Source organism: Electrona antarctica (genome assembly GCF_951216825.1).
Source record: "Electrona antarctica genome assembly, chromosome: 4".
Classification (NCBI taxonomy): Eukaryota; Metazoa; Chordata; class Actinopteri; order Myctophiformes; family Myctophidae; genus Electrona; species Electrona antarctica.
Genome location: NC_136809.1, coordinates 16,986,045 through 17,008,283, shown reverse-complemented (window position 1 = coordinate 17,008,283; position 22,239 = coordinate 16,986,045). Strand labels below are relative to the sequence as shown.

General features: G+C 43.5%; 1 protein-coding gene across 2 annotated transcripts in view; it reads right to left on the bottom strand.

Moving 5' to 3' along the window:
- Window positions 1–3,946: 3,946 nt before the first annotated feature.
- The window catches only part of mad1l1 (mitotic arrest deficient 1 like 1), a 121,075-nt gene continuing 102,782 nt past the window's right edge, over window positions 3,947–22,239 (bottom strand). For both annotated transcript variants that reach the window (XM_079499401.1, XM_079499402.1), the window contains exon 18: window positions 3,947–5,078. In XM_079499401.1, coding sequence (XP_079355527.1) covers window positions 4,932–5,078 — 147 coding nt within the window. In that variant the 3' untranslated portion in view covers window positions 3,947–4,931. The remainder of the gene's footprint in view (window positions 5,079–22,239) is intronic.

Below are 22,239 nucleotides of genomic sequence, written 5' to 3'. Positions count from 1 at the left end.
ATGCAGGGAGTGTATGCAGTTTTGCTGCCATCAAGCCAACGGTGCCGGAGATTAGCTGTTCACAGATGAATAGACGGATGGACAAGATACAAAATAACAATGGATAATTGAAACAGGGTGTGCAGTTAGGTGGGGAAAGCCATATTGAAGAGGTGGGTTTTGAAGGATTGGAGGGTGGGGTATTGGGGAGTACATTCCCCAGGGTTGGGGCAGCAAAAGAAAAATCTCTATATCGCCCATGCAGGTACGTTATGTTGACTTGGGGATGTTGGCGTCACCAGAGCTGATGGTCCAAACCATATCACCCAACCTCACCCGTCTTGCTTTATCCTACAACCTTCTATAACCTGGGCTTTTAGTGTGGCAGAACCTGCGCTCTGGAACTCTCTCCCCATGGAGATTCACCAGATGCCAACATTGGACTCTTTTAAGTCCGCACTCCTTGGGTTTTTGAAAGGCGCTTCATCAATTCAAGTCATTATTATTATTCTTATTATAGTTATTAAACATTCAACGTACTGCCCTGTGCACGTTTTGTTTACAAACCCTAAAAGCCAAAACATAAATGTATTTTTAATCCCTTATGTTCCAATGTTCAACGACAAACAGAATTAAATCGTTAAAATTGCAATTATTTGAGTGACAAGCAATTGTCAAGTAAAGGTTATAATCGTGACAACAGCCCTAATGACTGTACATTACTCTGTACATTCAACAGCGACTCCCATCTGAAAAACATAAAACAAACATAAGCCTCAGTATCAGGAGAGTCATCAGCGAGGTACAAATATAGAGGTATATCCAGTGTGAACAGCGGGAGGTGGGCTGATTTCCTGACGTTATGCTGTGAAGGCACAACAAAAGCGTTGGCGGTGGACGACGCGCCCTTGTTCACCGCAGCGTTCTGGCAGGGATGCTGAGATATATACCCAGAGCTACTTCTGATGGCTCTGCATCTTTATCATACAGAGAGACAAGAAGCAGCACGAGGAAAGGCACACAATCACGCAGGAAAACAATCACGCATGCACACACACTTGTGCACAGTGGGTGTTTTGATACCGTCAGTGGAGAAGAAAAAGTAAAGATCGTATTTGCTATACTGTCAGAGGATTTTAGCAACTTAAAAAACGAAAGCTCACAGCTGTCTTAAGAAATAAACACTGACTGCATTCTAACTTAAATTTATGAAACGATTATGTATATAGATTTACAGCCCGCTACGTAGCCTTCAAATACAATCCTATATCCTGCTTATCAGAGCAATGGTCACCAAGTTATGGCCATTTGAAGTGTTAAACACTGTGTTTGTGACACATATTGTGCAGATTGGAGCAATGATGGCCTGTGACCCCCAGGGGGGGGGGGGGGGGGATCCTGAACATACCACAGATGTCTGCAGTTGCTGTTCATGGTTCTGAAGTAACTCTAGCTGCTGTCCATGGTTATAAACTGAAGTAACTGCAGTGCTGTCCATGGTTCTGAAGTACCAGTAGTGCTGTCTGAAGTAACTGTAGTGCTGTCCATGGTTCTGAAGTACCTGTAGTTCTGTCTGAAGTACCTGTAGTGCTGTCCATGGTGCTGAAGTACCTGTAGTTCTGTCTGAAGTACCTGTAGTGCTGTCCATGGTTCTGAAGTAACTGTAGCGCTGTCTGAAGTACCTGTAGTTGCTGTCCATGGTTCTGAAGTAACTGTAGTTGCTGTCCATGGTTCTGAAGTACATGTAGCTGCTGTCCATGGTTCGGAAGTAACTGTAGTGCTGTCCATGGTTCTGAAGTAACTGTAGTGCTGTCCATGATTCGGAAGTAACTGTAGTGCTGTCCATGGTTCTGAAGTAACTGTAGTGCAATAAACTGACAGGGGATAGCATGGCAACAAGGGGCGATCAAAAGAGTAAACCAGAGGACAAGATTCTTGGGCAGAATCTCCTCCTTTACTAACAAAAGGGCCCTCAGGACCTTAGCTGGAGCCCTCATACTGCCCATTTTTGACTATGCTTGTACGTCCTGGTTCTCTAACATCTCAATGGCACAGAAAACCAAGCTTCAAACTTCCCAAAACAAACTAATCCGACTTCTTATTCACCTAGGGCCCATGACCCACCTATATGCGGAGCATTTTGACAGCATAGGCTGGCTCAGGGTGGAAGACAGAGTCAAGCAGTTGAAGATTAGCCTGACATTCAAAATTGTAAATGCAACTTTACCCTCCATGCCCTCAGTACCCACTTACTTGACTAATAACTTTTAAAAAGTGAGCAATACCCACAGCCATAATACTAGAGGGAGCGTGAACAACGATCTGGTGCCACCCATTTATAAAACAAATATGGGCAAATTCACCTTCAAAAGCACTGCTACCCAGGTGTGGAATGCCCTCCCCCCATCCCTCAAAAAAACAAATCTCTGGCTTCCTTCAAGACAGGCCTAAAAATTCACCTATCAGCAGGTCAAAGGGAGAGGAGGTGATCGCCCCAGCCTCTTTATACTAATAATCCCCTTCCGATTAACTTCGGCCCCAACCTGTGCATACTGTATATTTCATGTTTAGAGGAAATTGATATGCTGTTATATCAACTGTTGTTACTGTGTTAAATTATTATTCATGTCATATGTGAGTGGATGGGACCCGAATGGAAACAAGGCCGCAAGGTCTTTCTTCGGTGAAATCCTTTTTCTGACAAAAAAAATGCCTGACTGTACATTGTGCTGTTTGCATTTATATGTTGCCTAATAAAAAATAAAGTGCTGTCCATGGTCCTGAAGTAACTATAGTGCTGTCTGAAATACCTGTAGTGCCGTCCATGGTCCTGAAGTAACTGTAGTGCTGTCCATGGTTCTGAAGTACCTGTAGCTGCTGTCCATGGTACTGAAGTATCTGTAGCTGCTGTCCGTGGTTCTGAAGTACCTGTAGCTGCTGTCCATGGTCCTGATGTAACAGTCCCTGCAGCCAAGATGCGCATGATGCGGCTCAGTAGCCTGGCTAATAAGCCAGACTCAAATCACACTGTCATGTGGTATTTGAGTCTGGAGATGCTGTGTATGGATCTTGTTTCCCAGGGGGCGGGTTCAAACATATTTTCTTTGACGCAATTGGTCAGAGCTACTGTCAGTCAAAGGTCTCAAGCATTGAACGTCAGTGTACCAAAGCCCGCCCATATTGCATACCGTGTCCCGATTGGCCACACCAGTTCTCTTGTGTAGGAAATGGGCGTACGATTGAGCCTCTCCAGACCGTAATCCGCCGGCAGGCAATATTTTTTTTGCCAACGGCTGATTCGGTCTGGCTTATTAGCCAGGCTAGCGGCTCAGAGCACCAAATATACAATTTATTCCATACTGAAATGTACGCCTTACTTGACAGTGTCAAGTAAAAGTAGTGAAAATAGCCGATCTACAAGCTTACAGCGTGTTTGGATGTGACGTGCTGTGAGCTTGTAGATCTATTTTTGCTAAAAAAAACCTAATTAAGTTAAAGTGAAGGTGTTTTTTTATACTCACCCAATGACAAGTAGCACGTCGTTGTGAATAGATAACATTGGACCCATTTCCTTAAATTAAAAGTACCAGTACCATATTCAAGGTTTACACACGACAGCGACAATATAAATATGTGGATGGTGAAGGATATTCGGCCTTCATTTATTCCTCAGAGAAATGAATGAAGGCTGCGTGAATGGAAGACGTAAGGCCCTTTCACACAGGGAGCACCGTAGTCATTAATTTTCAATGAGAGGCGGGCGACTATTTTGGACGTGCAGAGAAGTCGAGGTCCTGAGAGGCAAGCAGGCCTGTGACATTTTCGCGCACGTGTTCGTTTCATGCACGCACCCACGGGCGGCAAGAGCTGGATTGTGGTGAGCTTTAACGGCCTTTACTGTAGATGTTGAAACAGATTCCTCTAACATGAAGCAGAGACAGAGCATAAACTGAGAAGGTAACCATGGTCATAATTAGACTTCAAACATTACTTTATTGTTTAAAATGCAAATGACACAAACAATCCGTAGCCCTACAAAATAGAAAAAAAACGAACAAAAAAACCCCACACCATTCCAATAGTCAAGACAACAAATTTAATGGAAAGCAAGACAAGTAAATCATGATTAATAATACAAGTTCAAAGATCATAATCCACTCAAATCAAATATACTTAGTTGGGAAAAAATATCAATTATTTATTTCACCAGCCTCTCTCTCTCTCGCTGTTCCCTGTTAGCCCTATGGGTGGCGCCCATTTGCAACATCTCGTTTTCTATTCACATCTTCGCTGTCATCATCTAACTCTTTGTCCTACAGTAAATAGTCAAAGCATACTGTATTATAGCTTGCTACTTTATCAGAAATGTGAATTCAAAACGGTTTTAAAAATCTGTTTTATGCGGAAATGACGAAGAGATGACAGCTTCCCTTGGCATTTGGGAGGTGCAGTTCCAGACTCTATATAGCATTCGGAGATTGGGGAATAGTTGTCTGGTTATGCAAGACTAACACTAGTTCCCCACTTTTTCCTCCTCTACACTATTAAATCTCTTGGCAAAAATAGCGGATCTACAAGCTTGCGAGGTGTTGTGAGCTTGTAGATGGGCTATTGTTGCTGAAAGTTTGCCCCTAGAATAGGAACACTAGAGTGTTCCAGAGGTCAGGAAAGCAACCCATTAAAACCGGGAAAGCATCCATGTGGTTTTAGATGTTCGCATAGGCTATTCAAAGATAGCAGATGTACAAGGTCACAGGTCGCAGCACGCCACTTTGTGCCTTATTCAGAGGGTTTTATAGGCCTCAGGTCTTATAATGGGTTAAGAGCCGCTTTCCATTTTATTTTTACGTCTGAGAAGCACAATCTGGAGTTTGTGAATTCAGCGACAGTCCGTCCTGCAGGGATACATGGAGGCATATCGTCAATAACACAGCGAGGAGGGGGGGGGGTTGTCAGGCGATGGTTTGTCGACTGAAGAGGTCAAGGGTCACCGCCGAGAGGAATGCTGGAAAGCTCTTCTGGTGGTGCAGATGGAGGTTGACCATCTCCCCCAGGGTCTTGGCGAACTCGGTCTCCATCAGCTCCATTCCACTCCCCCGCTGCGGGACATGAAACAACACACACACACACACACTTGTATTACTACACTAGTGAGGACATCAATCTGTTTTCGACAGAGATTTTATAAAAGTCATTTCTGAGTTTAGAAACATCACTGTTAGTACACTTGTAGGGAGCGTGGCCTTTGGTGGCCGCACGCACGCACACACGCACGCACATGCACACACACAAAACATCAAACATTTAGGCCGGCTATTCCACCACCCTCTTCCCAAGAGAGAAACTTTTGAAAGTGAGGCGAGATCACTTAAAAAAAAAGTTGTTGTTGTTGTCTATTGAGGCATCGCAGTGTGTATTTGTGCGTGTGTTTGTGTTTATGTGTGTGCGTGTGTGCATGTGCACAGCAGGGCGAAGGTGTCTAAATCTGTGTGGATTAATTAAAAGGAATGAGAAGCCGCTCGGGGCGATGGAGTGAAGGAGAAAAAGCACGAGGGGAAACGAGGGAGAGAGTAATTAAAGCAGTCAGGAGGGAGAGAGAGAGAGAGAGAGAGAGAGAGAGAGAGGGAGAGGGAGAGGGAGAGGGAGAGGGAGAGGGAGAGAGGGAGAGAGAGAGAGAGAGAGAGAGAGAGAGTCCCCAGACACTACAGGATCCTGGGTGATACTCAGCCCTGTGTCACATGAAAGACAGGTACCTTATGCTCAAATATAAATGTTATACAAACTAAGAGAAAACTCAGGTGTTTAACATAGGAGGACAACAACCAGAGGGCTGGAACCTAGCGATTCCTTTGGGGCTTTTTATTTTACATTATATATCGTTGCTGTCAGGAAGAAACCTCTTATCTCCATATTTTAACTGTTTGTTTGTTTTTTTGGTAAATTAACGCCCTTCTTGATCATACTACAGCATCACACAAAAGTATCAGATCCACAAGCTGCGTTTCGAGCTGGTCGATCTCCTACTTTTACGCTCTCAAGAGTTAAAGATCTAATAAGGGTCCAACCCCCTCAAGGACCTCTGGTTGAAAACCACTGACTTAGACAATTTTAAATTGTTTCTGTTTTTATGCAAATGGTTGTTCATGTTTTATGTTTTGTACTGCTGTCTCCCTCATACAAGATATCTTGTATCTCAATGGTAGCCTGGAAACCAGACAAATCTGCCAAAGCTAGAAAAAAATAAATTGCCCTGGGCAGTGTTATTAGTCTGGCCTTGCCAAGCTATCTCAATAGGATTTTACCTGTATAAATAAAGGTCCAATAAAACATCTCTGCGATAAAACTGAGCACCCGCCGCAGCGTTAAGAGCCCGTGGCGGGGCAAAACAATAAACTAAAAAGACAAGAGGTGCGTGTGGGAGACAAGCAGTGCAGTACTTTATGTTTTTATCGGTGGTCCCACCGCTGAAATGTTCCTCCACCCACATCCTGCACTGAGCGTGACATCTACTCAGTGACACAGATATACTGCCTTGAAGTGACGCTTCACGCTTTGTAATGCAGAGCTCTTCTGCACCAGAGAGACTGCAGTTAGACCCACCTCATAAACACACACACACACACACAAACACACAGCACACACGCACGCACATGCTTGAATTACTATACTTGTGAAGACATCAACATTTTAAGACAGTGAATAAGCAGCTATTTTTTAGGGGTGCACAAAACCGGCGCACTCCTAAACCTAAATGTCCTTACTTTCTAACCCCTAAACCTATCCTGTAAATGTCCTATCCCTAACGACTAAACCTGACCTCTGAATGTTCTATCACTAAACCCTAAACCCAACTTCTAAGGGCCCTATTTTCGGCTGAAGTTCCTATACCAACTATTTGGGGATTTAGCATGTCACAATGGGTGTTCCCGTGCAAAAGTCGCTATCTTTGGACACTAGCCTTATGCCTAAAACACCTGAGCTACCCGTTACACATTATGCATAGGTGTGGTTTGGGTGTTACAATTATATTTGATATACAAAGAATTATCACTCACACATGTCACATGCTGGTTATGAGAACTTTAAATTACAGCAATCTGCTTGTGTTCTGGATTGTGTGGTTATTATAGCAAACACAGATCAAATAACATTGTATTTGTCTTTGATAAGCTTTACTGGCAACTGCTGATAAAAACACAAATGGAATTAATAGTCACACTTTTGTGGATTACAGTAAAATTGCAATGACGATCACATTCACAATCACTTAATTCTGACAAGTGTGTAATTTGGGGTTGCATGCGTTTTTTTCCGACGTACTAACATTCTGACAGGCATCAGGCGTTAGGAGGCGGCAGGAGTCACGGGTGAGTTTTAACTGGCAACGCATGTCGAGAGCCATTGTGCGCCCAGCCCCCGACTCCTGACATGTCCATTGCAGGCGCGCTCTACCAAACAAATTTGGCATCGCAGGTGGTTTTAGAATCCACTATGTGTTTTCCCAAACATGTTGGATAGATAGTAATTTCACGGGCAATGCAACAACAGCATAATGTATAGCGGGCATGCGGCCGTAAGATACCGTTTAGGGACAGTACCAGCTGCCTTGTGTGTAATTCATGGGTAGCGGCGGGTAGTGTGAACGGGAAAGGCATTGACAAAGATAGGGCCCTAAATGTTCTATCGCTATAACACCTAAACCTCTAAATGTCCTAACTCTAACGCCTAAAGCTAAAACTCCAAATATCCTTTGGACTTTAACCGCAACCCGAATACTTTTTTTTTTATATTTTAAATTTAGAGTAGCCAATATTTTTTTTACCCCTTTATCTCCCAATTTAGTCGTTATGCCAATTAATTTCTCCACATTTCTGTGTTGTCACTGCTGTCGTATCCTACTGACTCACCTGCCAGTGAGGAGCCCCCACCGGGAGGATGTAGAGCCTTCGTCCTACTCTTCCCGCCCAACACTCCCCACTGACAGGTGCCCGCCCCCAGTCCGTGAGAGTACATGCGCTGACCAATATCCCCCTCACCCTTCCCTCCCCGAACACGGGCCAATTGTGTTCTTGTATGCTCGACAAAGCGTACCACGGTGGATTCACACACACACACACACACACACACACACACACACACACACACACACACACACACACACACACACACACACACACACACACACACACACACACACACACACACACACACACACACACACACACACACACACACACACACACACACACCTCCTACGTCTTGTGCGAACAGACGCTGATGTGGGGAGAGAGGGATAACGGAGCTAACAACATTTGCTAGCTCACTGTGCATCCATGAAACAAGGTTAAACGATGTATGGAGACCCCGCCGAGAGAGTGAGACTGAATTAGCAAGTCACGCTTATTATAAGTAAGAAAGAATGCAAAGTAACAGACTCACCAAAAAACTGCAAATAGCCGGAACTAAGGACAGAAGTGCCCTACTTTCAGTGTATATCCAATAGTGGTGGAGTAAGCAAAAAAATATTAATAGGTCTTTCTTCTTGTGGTGGGACACTTAAAACAAGGCCTTGCAGGGTCTGACTGGCTTCACCTTGTATAAACTTTGTAAAAAAACGGCTTTGAAAGTGGACTGTGCAAGAAGATAGTGGGTATATTATACTACAGATACTAATCTCCCATCTCATGCAACTGCATTTGGTCAAAACTAATACAATTATATGAAATAGTTTGTATTCAAACGGTCTTCACTAACCTCTGTAAATGTGACTGTGTATAAAGTGGAGTAGCAGTACTTATTGTGCTGATGCTGCTTTAGGAAATGTGATTATTAGGTATAATGGGGAGAAGGAAATTACGCTCTGGAAAAGCCAACTACAAGTGCGCTTGCAAAAAGAATATTATGACAATGACATCCCGTAATGAAATAATCATAAAATATAGATCTGGCACTAGGTTAGGTCGTGAGGTTTACGGTGTCCTCGGCGTGCTCTCCCCAGCCTGGCCAACACCCACAGTAATCAATCCTGTTATTGGGTTATAGGCTCTGAGAAAGAACAGAGGCCCGGGATGTTCTAATAACCTAACCTTGGGGGCAGACATAGCTGAGTGGGTAGAGAGAGAGAGAGATAGAGAGAGAGAGAGGGGTACCAGGTTCGATTCCCGGTCCCCCGGCAATGTGTCCATGAGCAAGGCAATTAACCCTGTGCTGTGCAGCGCTGGGAAGAGGAGCTCTCCTAGCACATCCATTATTCTCCCCACATTTAGTCGTCGTGCCAATTGATGGGGCGGGAGGGGTCGGACGGAGGCTCTACGTCCTCGACCATATCGCTGTATACCGGTAAAGTAGAAGATCGACAAGCTCGAAGCGCGGTGCGGCACGTTTCGAGCTTGTAGTATGCTTGTAGTATGCTTGTAGTATGCAGTATGGAAAAGTGGGGGGCGTGTATTTTAATACTTTCAGCGCCATTGGCGACGATCTTTGTCAATTGAAGCCTAATTTTGATACTGACGCTTAACGCCATTGCCGACGGCCTTCGGCAATTGCGCTTTTATCGCGCGTTCGATTGCTCGAGCCATAATGCTACTCACATTAGCCGGTTAGCTAGCTATGTTGTTAGCACAGCACTGGATCGCTCCTCTTAGATCGTCGTCGCCATAATAATCCATTCTATCCATTTCTTTCAATCGCCTGTATCTCCTATTCCTTGTCCCAGATGGAATTTTGGTCAAAACAGCGTTTCTTTGACGGCACAGATCTGACGATCTGGAGTTCCGGTCTGGATTCACATTGTAAACAAGGCCGGCCCAGCTCCGTGTAACTTCCTAACTTAGTGAAGCGGAAATGGCGGCTTTTCAAATTAAGAGCTCAAATTAAAAAAATGCTGGCGTGAATTAGATCCTAATTTTTCAATAAATGATAGCGCTGAAAGGGTTAAAAACGTGGAGATAAGAGGTCAGGACAGGACAGCAGCGTGACGGATGATCATGCAGCAGACATGGTTTACTCTAATGACTTTCTGCATATGGCTTTGTCGTATATCCAGCTGTGTTGCCTCGGTCCAACTACAGTCTGCGTCAGAACTCCAAGCAAACGGGCCTCCTATGGGACACTCCCTGCAGTGGGGATGATGCAATAGGCTTTCTACACTAATCACGCCATCGCTCTCTCTCTCCCCGATGCTTGTGTCTAACGGCCTCACTCTGTAGCAGGCTTGATTCGCCCCCTGAGTCCGCCTGCCGTTTTCTGTCCCTGTGTAGATGTCTGAAATGATATGTCGTATCCTCAGGCTCGCACTCTGATGATCATAAGGCGCGCACGCACGCACGCATGCACGCACGCACGCACACACACTCTGAAGCGGAGTCAAAAGTACAATTAATAATAGTATAAAGCACTGTATTGCAAAATTAACAAAATTGAGTAAAGTAGAAGTACCTCAAAATTTAACTACAGTACTTTTCCGCAACAGACCTCCCACCTACATGTAAACATACACACACACACGCACATTACACACGCTTCTCAAAAAGCCAGGGGGTTGAAGGAACAGAAACCCCATCAAAGAAAGAATGTGATCAGTTACCATGGAGATCTTAGGGCATGGAACTCCTCAACTGGGAGACTGTGTGTGTGCGCGTGCGTGTGTGTTTTTACTTGAATTACTATACTTGTGAGGGCCAAATACTGGTATATACAGTATAGTAACATTTGAGAAATAGACTTTGTGAGGACTATTTTCCTGGTCCTCACAAGATAAATGGTTGTTGTTAATGATAAAATAAATGCTCCAAAAATAGCCGGTCTACAAGTTCACAACGTGTGGCGCTGTGATGCGTTGTGAGCTTGTAGATCGGCTTTTCCGACTTTATGGTTAGGCTTACAAGTATACATGCGTGTGTGCGTGTCACAGTGGACACCTTGTGGGAAGCCTTGGGAGAGGAGTGCTGCCTGGGACTCACATACAGCCCATCAAAAGTTTAACAAAGCAAAGATAATGGCTTCACACTGTTGTTGCTTCCAAATGACATCAGGATTTTGAACGCTTAGGCACCAGTGCAAACACCCACGCACGCACGCAGGCACGCACGCACGCACGCACGCACGGTGAGGTAGATGTTGCACAGAGATTTACACAGAGAGAGACATGAAACCAAAGAGTGGGTTTTCTTGGATAAGAGTATGAGATAATGAATTATGCTGGTAGGGCTGCCTGCAACTATTATCTATAATTTAGTTCCTATGGGATTTTTCCATCAATTACTTTAATTTATCAAATCAAAAAGTATTTTATTAATACATTAAAACTGTCCACAGCCCTCCTCTGAGACACGATTGAGTAAACATAATGGTACAATATATTACAATGCACATTGGTGTCCAATTATAGAGAGCCAAGACGAGAGCCCACTGACAGTTGTTAAAAGCAGTAAACCTCAGGCTATCCTCTGGTACACATTTGACTTGTAAAACATTATGTTCATATCTGTACTGCAGTTATCAGTCAGTATTAGGTTTATAAGAATGAATATTTATATGAAAGAAAAAAAAAACATCCGTATATTCTCTAGTCAATTCAGCTTTTACTAAGATTTGCACTTGCAGTTTACCATTTGAGGGGACATTTGCCGATTACAGGTGCAGATATTTGGTGTAGAGGGGAAAAGGTGATGTCAGGGGGTTAAGTGTTTTGGCCAGGGACACTTAAACCCATCAATAAGTGGAGCCGGGGGGCAAGCCGTCAATCTTCCAATTCCCATATAGTGTATAGAGGGTATGCGCATGCATAAAGTGAATGGCAAATCGAGTGGCAAAGTCACTTGGCAAAGATAGGACTTTTCTGCATCGGCTGTCAAGGCCAGAAAAGTAGTTTTTTGCCACTCTGTATAAAACCACATAACTTCCGGGTATAATGATGATGTCAAGCGCATACCCTCTATTGTTGCTGTCAGCTACTAACATGATGGAGAGATGGATACTAATGTAACTAAACAAATAAAAGTTGGGAAAGAAGGGGGAAAGGTTGTATGCACCTTTGTGTGAGGAAAAAGTAAGCACAAGCCCACATTCTACTACTTAAAATGCCTGTCTTATCCCTAATGAAGGTCATTTGACAGAAAGCTTTGGCAATTCTATCAGAGAAACTTAAAGAAGCATTGATCCGAAGTGTGCAGAAAGTCGTTCTGTCACACAAACTGCCAAAGATTTGAATTGAGTGCACTCAATCTCGTTCGAGTAATTAGAACATCGTTAGAGTAGTATTTTAGAGGAGGCCCCTCTTTATTTAAACCTCATAAAACGTTTAGTTTGGTTTTCTCTTAATTGTTCAAGAGAGTGGCATAACCTTGGCGAGATCAAAGAGCCCCATCTAAGGACTTGAGAAAGAGTGATGGAGGAAGTACTTCAAGTTGTATATGTAACAATCTTTTTTTGTGAATTCAACGTTATTTTGGCCAATGTGTGGGGTAGAGCAGTGGTTCTCACTGGTTTTCAAGGAACTCTAAAATTTATTTTTCACATTTTCACGATTCTCCCAAAATACAAGCTAGCCTGTTAAAAGTTGTTAAAAGGATTGTGACACAATATTAACACATTTTGCTGGGGACCCCCCTGGTACCCTTCCAGGGACAACTGGGGGTCCCTAGACCTCACTTTGATAACCAAAGTGGTAGAGTATGTTAACTCATTGACTGCATCATCACACACACGTATGTCTATTAACACACAGACCGCCATCGACACGTGTACGTCATGTGGTGTTTTTAGTGTTTACGATAGATGGCGCTCTTCCGCAACCTGTGAGTGATCCCAGGACTTGCGAAGAAGAGTACACCTGGAAATAACCTGATCATAATTTAGATTCATACAATATATATTTTGTCTTTGCTTTCTGTTCCCAGGCAGTGTTTTTGGTGAAAATAAGCTATTCAATAACTAAAGAATGGATCATGGCGGTGCCACATTTTCAGTTATATATATATTTTTCAAAACCTTCCAAAACCTTCCTATCACATATGTGCACCAGAGATGCAGCTTGCCGATTATTTATCTGTGGGGGGAAGCAGACGCTCTGGGTCAGTTCCTGGTACACATGAGACTCCAGTTCCAAACTTTACCAAAGTTGTATTCCTCTACAAAGCCCAGTAAAAATAGGCTTGTGCTCCAAGGCTTGTATTTGGGGTCCCAATGGTATATATGGCACTCTCAGCAGGCTCTATGGGCTGATAGTCCTGTTTAATAGAACCTATGAAGAGAAAGAGACACTGCTCTTCACAGAGCTGCACCTGGCCTTAACATCCAGGGATGCTGACAGTTATCCTCCCTTACAGAAGCACCCATGCACATACAGCACAGTAAATAATTGTAGTGGAGTAAAAACTACAATATTTGTTTCTGAGACGTAGTGGAGTATTATAAGTATAAGGTACTGAAAACAATGGACATACTCATGTAAAGTAAAGGTACCTAAAAATTGCACTTAAATGTACTATACTTAACCAGCAGACAACTACTTGACGCGTGCGTCCCCAGACACAGTGTCTGGAGACAAATCCACCTCACTTCTTTCTAGAGTTCAAGCATGCCAACATACCAAATACAAGTGTCAAAAGCACGTCTCATTTGAATTGGAGAAGGATATATATATGCAAAATTAGATAAACCAAATGCAAAACCATCCAACCCCCCCAAAAACAGTCAACAGTCAAGTGTTTGATAAAATGAGATTCAGTAAAAAGCAACTGGATTTCAGAAGTGTGAGATTTGGAATTGAATGCAGACTGACTGTGAATTCCATCCACCTCCGCTATCCTTGCCTACATGTTACAAAAAGTAATATGCAATGAGGGAGCAGGTCAAGCTTTGACAGGGTTTATTTCTTAATCATGACCTGCTTCCCATTGATTATCCCACTTATTACACGGCTACTTAATGAAGAAATGAATACATCGACCCAAAAGTACAAACAAAACAGCAATTAATTGCTTAGGGTAATTGCTTAAAGTATTCCATCAATTTATGCCAGGTGCGTCCAGTGCAATGTGGTCTCCTCAGACCGTCCTTTTCCACCCCTGATTTGAACCCGGTTTCCTGTGCAAGTGCTGACATTTTTACCATTGAGCTAATAGAGCATGCCTGCTTGCTCAGGGGATAAAAAAGACATACCTATACAGAATGGACAAAATTACATTCATTAATTAATTAAAACAAAAGTTACATAGTGCCCTTTTAATGTTTTGCTGATTATTGGTGGCCCACTTGCAACATTCCCATGGCCCACCAGTGGGCCCCAGCCCTCAGGTTGAGAAGCACTGTATTATAAGACCTATTTTTATATAAAAGCTGGCTTACAGAAATACAAAAGCAACATGAAGGTTTCAGACATCTATATATATATAAATGCGCCACATCTTTGTATGTCTGTAGTGTAATCTGTAATGCATAACTCGAGAACCGTTCGCCCCACTGACTTCAAATTTGACACACACGTTCCATGCTCCACACACGTGGGGCATTAATCCAACTTGCATCGTTCCAAGTAGGCCAGTGACCAAGGCCCCATTTACACTGGCAGCCAAATCCAGCCTGAATCAGATCTGAGCCACATCCAGATTGGAATCTGATTTGTCTAAATGAGTCATGTGACCATTTAAACCAATCGGATTTCAATCTTGATGTGGCACAGATCTGATTCAGGCTAGATTTGTCTGCCAGTGTAAATGGGGCCCAAGTGGCAGCGCTCTATAGTGATATTAATCCAGGTGCTATAACAGTAGGCCAGTGACCAAGTGGCAGCGCTCTATAGTGATATTAATCCAGGTGCTATAACAGTAGGCCAGTGACCAAGTGGCAGCGCTCTATAGTGATATTAATCCAGGTGCTATAACAGTAGGCCAGTGACCAAGTGGCAGCGCTCTATAGTGATATTAATCCAGGTGCTATAACAGTAGGCCAGTGACCAAGTGGCAGCGCTCTATAGTGATATTAATCCTATAACAGCAATGCTTTCAAAGGTACTCTTGTACTGGAACGCTTTATTTCCCCCCCTCATCTACATCTCTTTCTTGTTGTAGGTTAGGGTTGTTTTTCTCTCTCCAAATCAGCTTTATTCAAATCCTGACCTTATCAATGCCTATTTGCATATTCACGAAAGAAAGAAGAAAATGAAACGTGTTTTAACCCGTTAAAACCGGGAGAAGCATCTGTGCCACTTAAGATTTGAGCTTTGGCTAAAATAGCAGATATACAAGCTCACAACACGCCACTTCGTGACATGCTGCGAGCTTGTACATCTGTATTTTTTGAGTGGTGTAAACCACTCAAACAACTGGCTTTGTACCCGTGTCTGTTCGTACCAAAAGAATCACACCCGTGTGAACTGAGTGGTGTAAGGTCTTATATAGACTGATCATCTGTGGTCTGACGTAATGTCTGACGTAATGAAATCACACCCGTGTGAACTGGGTGACCATAGCAACCATGCTCATTTTTTGGTACGAACAGACAGACAAACTAACAAAGCCAGTTGTAGGAGTGGTTTACACCACTCAAAAAGCTATGTACCCGTGTCTGTCCGTACCAAAAAAAAATCACACCCGTGTGAACTGAGTGGTGTAAGGTCTTATATAGCCTGATCAGTTGTGGTCTGACGTAATGTCTGACGTAATGAAATCAGCATCAACCAATCAGCATCAACCATGCTCATTTTTTGGCACGGACAGACAGACACGTAAACTAACAAAGCCAGTCGTAGGAGTGGTTTACACCACTCAAAAATGAGCACGGTTGCTATGATTTCATTACATCAGACATTACGTCAGACCACTGCTGATCAGTCTATATAAGACCTTACAGCACTCAGTTCACACGGGTGTGATTTTTTAACAATCTTTAAAGTGTGAGAACTACTGATTTAGACGGCATGAGTAGAATCAGCCTCAGGTCTTAATGTGTTAAACAATATTTAACCTTTATAAAAAACAACAGGGTTCTGTCTCGCTTAAAAAAACACAAAAATCACACCTGTATGATGTGAGGGGCACTCTTATCATCGTACATCAGCATGACGTAAAGCTTCTGACCGTGGAAGTCATTGCATTTTTTAATTTTTTTGTTTTTTCATTGTTTGGTTAATTATGGGTGTGCGAGATGTATTCTCAGATATTGGGGAAGAAAATATATATAGACTATGGTGTCTAGGTGTGTTCCCTAAGAAGAGAGAATTACAGCAATTGGTGAGTTAAGGAGAGCCTAAGAGGTCGTAAATGCCAGGCTACTTCCTTGCTGGGGGGTTGGCTGTTGGCCCGCATTCCAGCTGTGAAGGGTCTAATAGTTTATGGGACCTCTCAGGGCAGTGTCAACTCACACAAATAGAACATGGAAAATGGGGGATGGAGTAACCAATCTTTAATTCCTCTTCAATTGTTTAAATGTGTTCTAATAACCTACCAATATATTGGGTTGGTAAAAAGGCTAAATGATAAATACCTGTAATAGTCTAAACAGTTTAGTTGGGCATTACAGGGACTGTAACAGGAGCTGGCCACAGCAGCCAGAGGTGCTGGCTGCTGGTCTGTGGGATCTGATTGGCTGAAAGTGTTAATATGGAGGTGGGATCAGTCAGAAGGCTGCATTGACTATATGCTGTATGGCACAAAGTGAGTTAGATTCACCCAATACCATCGAACGTGAACGTGTCTAGGCAGAGACCAGCGGTAATGTATTTGCTATATATTATGTGCTATAAATAGATGTTTGTGCATTATTCATAATCGATGTAATATGATGTTTAGATTGTAACCAGTGTTCTCTCTGTGTTCTTGTCATCCCGATCATTGATCAATTATCATCTGATTAACGATAAGGTAGAATTAAAACCACATGATTAATGTAACTAAGTCTGAGAAACAACCATGACAAGCTAAACTGTACCATAATTTGGGAGATTAGAGTGTTCCAATGATAGAACTCCTACCGACAGAGTTCAGGATAGAACCACAGACCAATAGGACCTGTAATCCAGGCCGGGATACTGTATTCATCTTGTGTTGGGGGGGAAGTGTGAACAGAACGAGTGAATGTATGATTGTAAGTGTTTATAATTAATATGAATTAATAAAAACCCTATAAAATGCACGTTTGAGTTCATTCAAATATAAGCTATCATTGGGAGCATTTAGTTCAACTGTGCGTGTTAGTCCTTTAACTCTGCCTAGTACCAGGGCTGGTCGGAGCCTCGGCCCAACAACGCCAAATAACCGAACAGTTTTAATTCGTTGTGCCGTAGTATAGTCTATAATCTAGACATATTACAGTTTTAATTCGTTGTGCACTAAAGTGCACACGCTTTGAGGGGTAATATAGTCTATAATCTAGACATATTACAGTTTTAATTCGCTGCGAGCAGCGACTGGCTTAATTAGGCCACTAAAGGGCCTAATTAATACAGATTTAAGAGTTTTGTACCGTGCGCTGGGATCAGCGCACAGTTTTAATTCGTTGTGCACTAAAGTGCACAGGTTTAATAAGAGTTTTGTACCGTGCGCTGGGATCAGCGCACAGTTTTAATTCGCTGCGAGCAGCGACTGGCTTAATTAGGCCACTAAAGGGCCTAATTACTCCAGATTTAAAAGAAAGTACCGTGCGCTGGGATCAGCGCACAGTTTTAATTCGTTGCGGGGGGTTTAAAGCGTAATATAGCCTATAATCTAGGCATATTACAGTTTTAAATCGTTGCTGGGGGTTTGAAGCGTAGTATAGCCTATAATCTAGGCATATTACTAGTTTCAAATCGCTGCGTGCAGCGACTAGCTTTAAACAGTTCACCATATACCAGTTTAAAGCGCTGTGCTACTAGAGTGCACAGTTTGGAACCGTACGGCCACTAAAGGGCCTAATGTACGGAGTTTAAATCGCGGAGCGAATAGTTTAATTCGTTGCGTAGCCGTGCGCACAGTTTAATTCATAGCGTGTCACTGACGTGACTTGACTTGAAACAAGATCTGTACCGTGCGCTCAGCGCACAGCTTAGATCACGGCCGGGCGGTTGGAAGCATAATATAGCCTAAACTGAAATCGTTTGGACATATTATGGTTTCAATCGCTACCGCGTTTAAAGAACTTTAAATTAGTGGTCACTAAAGTGACCGCAATTTAAAGGCAGTTGTGCTGTGCATTGGGATCAGTGCACAGTAATTCGCCGCCGAGCGAAAGTTAATTCGCCGCCGAGCGAAAGTTAATTCGCCGCCGAGCGTGCAGCTATACACGCGCCCGGGCATATTTAAGATATAATATAGTCTGAACCGAAACCGTTTGACATATTACAGTTTAAATTGCTACCGCGTTGTAAAGGGCTTTAAATAGCAGTCCCTAAAGGGATCTGCAATTTAAAGTTGTTGTAATTCGGAATATAGTTCAACTGAGACGGTTTGAATTTATTCAGTTGCCGTGCTGTTAAATTAAACAGCGTGGATCGGTGTAAAGTCACTAAAGTGACCACAATTGTAACAAAGATAAATTACAGTGTGTTGGGACCAGCACACAGAGTTGAATCGTGCCACACTAATAACCACAGGATTAAATCAGACAGAATTGGGGCCGAAAGACGGCACCCCGTTTGATTGTGGTTTTTCTGGTGTGACGTTATTCAACTGAACTTCAAGCCGTGCGTTGATAGCAGCGCACGTCACGTGAATGCGATGCCGCAGTTGTTAGTAACCATAGGATTAAATCAAACTATAAATGCTGCCGTGACGGCATGCCGTTTGATTTGTGCTACTAACTGAGCGGCACCGTTAAACTGTTTCCATGTGGGTATGGGTCCATGCGGAAACAGTTGTTAAAACCGTAAGCTACAAAAGTGACTGCGGGTTTAACAATAGTTTGGGAGTCATTGTTCGATAGGGCAAAGTTCTAATCGACGGTCAGTTTAGGAAACTGATTATTAAAGACTATTTGTAACCAAACATAAAGTTTAATTGAGACCGGATGAGACACCGGTCGTTTAAACCAAGAGAGGTGCTTTTGTAACCTTTCCTGCTGGGTGTGCTGAGACCGCACCAAGGAGAACAGCTATTTAGTGCATGTGAGGGGGGGGGAAATTCCTCTTTCACTGTCATGCAAATGTCCCAATGTGTCACTGGAGTGGCAGGGGGACTGGTAATTACTGCGGCGTATAATCTACCAAAGTAGTAATTAATAGCGGTGATAAATGTTTAGAACAAAATAGGGTTCTAAACTCAGCATTAAAGGCGATGTAATAATCTTACCAGTCAATAATGTTTAACGCTGAAAGCGCGCTTTGAAGTGCGCATAAAGGAAGGGCGTGTCTATAATAACTGTTGCGTGACGCATCTAGTCTAGCCTGTAATCCAGGTTTACGGAAGGCTATTAGAGTTTGACCGCCCACGGCCAATATAAATCAATATACTTATATTATATATAATCTATATAATATAAAAAGGTTATAGTATAAAAAGGTTTATTTGGTAGGGAAGTATGGGCTTCTCTGAGAACAAATATAAGGTCAGAGTCCGCTAATTAAAGCTGGGCAAAAAACTAACCATTTACTTGAGTGAATGAATGATTTGTGAAGTCAACTAAACCACTAACCCAGTCCAATTAGTTCCTGTACTGTTTGTTAAGGGGAGGGACAGAGGGGGTGGAAAATGGCTTCCTTGAAGGAGCTGCAGGATGGCAGCTCTGTAACCAAAGCTACTTTCTATAATCTAGCATTTAGTTTGGAATTGTCAATTAAAGTGGGCGCAGTCTGCGACATACCTGAAGAGCTTATTAAGCTAAAATTTGCTATGAGAGATGTGGTGGACATGTCCACATGTTATAGCAGAGCTTTGGGAAGAATGGGCTGGTTAGTGCTTGCTGACAATGAGAGCCATGAGTTAGGAACTTGTGTGGAGAGATACTCCCAGTTTAGTTTCGAAGCAATCATGCAGGCTATCCGTCAGATGAAAGGCAGGGTAGCCATAGACACCACAGGGTGCCACCAGATAGGCCTCTGTGAGTTTCCTGCAGAAAGCAGGAACAAGGAAGACCCAGAGGAGGGGGGCATCCAGCCCGCAGACGCAGCACCAGACGTCACGAGATGTGACATCACGGGCCCCTTCGCCAGCGCAGAGACGGGCGGAGCGGAGACGGTGCCAGCGGGGACCGGGACAGCCCCAGAGGGGCGAAGAGACAGGGCTACCAGTCATCCGGGCTGGGAGCAGATAGAGCCTGTCACAACGGAGGCACAGCCTGATGCTTCCTGCAGTAACCATGCAGGGGGCCCAGAGCCCTCTACCGTGGGCAACGAACCCACGACAGGACAAGCCCTCAGTCAGCACCGTAGCAGGCCAAGAGCAGCTACGGGCAGAGCTGAGGGAAACCAACGGGCGGCAGACGTCGCACCTGTGAACCACGCAGTTCCGCAGCCTTCGACAGAGGAGGAATGGCCGAACATCGAAGTGGGACCGACAGCAGCAGCAGAGCTGTCAACGGGAGCGGAACAGGCGAGCGGCCTTCCGGAGCTGGAGGCTGCCTACGCCTCACCGTTCATCATCAGAGCCATGCCCGCAGACGTTGTGGGCAAGGCCGACGGGTCGTCGATCCCTCTCACCACAGAAACGCCGAGCGTGATTGGTGGCATTGCCATCATATGTCCACGCGTTCAAGAGGCGGTGGGGGAGGTGCATGACACACACGCCAAGCACCCTGGGGTGACTTTCGTGAGGGGTCCAGGCGAGCCAGAGAAGCACCCTGGGGTGACTTTCGTGAGGGGTCCAGGCGAGCCAGAGTCCAGTCCGGTCTTGAAGTTTGGGTGTGGTTATGAAACGATCTGCCAACGCATCTGTTGGGCAGAAATTGCTTTGATAAAAACAAGGCCACAATAACGCCTTTTCTGATTGATCCTGAAAAAGGAACGAGACCATGGAAGAACGCTTTCATGCCAGCGAGATCAGAACTGGGACAGGAGAGTAGCATATGAAATGCTTCTCCACCCATTTTGTTCCTACAGCAGGGAACAATTGGCTTCAGTGACAACAAGATGTCACAAACAGCACACACACACACACACACACGCACGCACACACACACTCACACACGAGATGTGTGTCTACCAGTGCATATAAATGTGATGATGTATGTGGGTTCATTATATCTGTACTAGAACGAGTAGCAGATAAGTGGATTTAATTTGTGCCAATTAAGTCCTTATGGAAAATGGACAAAGGTAAAAAAGAATGCTGGTAAAATGATTAAGTTTCCTTCGATTGGGAGGGGGGAACATTGTCTCTCAAAGTGCAAGTGGGTTTTGTGCGTGAACGCGTGGGCGCGCGCGCACAAACTATCACACACCCAGGCACAAAGACTGCATGTGTGAAAGACACATAATGTGGTTAAAATGTTGCAAGGGTTTGCAATTTTCAATTGGGTTGCTTTTGGTAAAAGTCAAAGTAAAAAATCCAAAAAGTCAAATGATACCAAGTTGTTGAGATGCGAAATCGGTTATTTTGTTAAAATCACAATTTGAGGTTCCTAACACAACCAGGGGTAATAAACTGCATAGGTTGAACATGTGTTTACCAACTGGGCCCCATTCTGCAACCAAAAGAGTCGTTTCAGGTGGGGGGAGCGCAGGAAGAATGTTTTCTTAAAGATAAGGAACCAGTCTTGTGTGGAAAATAAACTGTCCTTCTTCCTCAAACCAAGGGGGTTGTTTAGATAAGTCTGAAGCTTTGTCCAGGCAAACAGCCATAAGATTAAACGGACAGAGGTGACCAAAAGTTCATGTCAGTTAGGTGACCCCTAACTGACATGAAAAAGCTTCTCTCCTACAAAGTGGAGATGCACTGCACCACATTAATAGAAGTATACATAAGTTTGATTAGCTGTAACTGATTTTAATACTTAAGGGTGCGTTGGGATAATTACAAAAAATGTCCACGATATCGACGCATGTAAACCTTTTATTATTTTCATTGTTTATTGATTTATGCAGTTAATGGGTTGTGTTTATTTTAATGTGTTTTTCAAAGTTGTATAATGTTATAACTTCAGTATGTGGATCCAGTATTATTTAACAGGTTCCGAAATTACTAAAAATGGCATACGCCCAAATATCAAAAAATAATATTTCTGAAAAAAATTAATATCAAAAATAATCTTTCAGTTTATGGAAAATGAATAACCATATCAATTTTCATAACTGAAACGTGAGGAGTGTTTGGTTAATTATGGGTGTGCGAGATGTATTCTCAGATATTG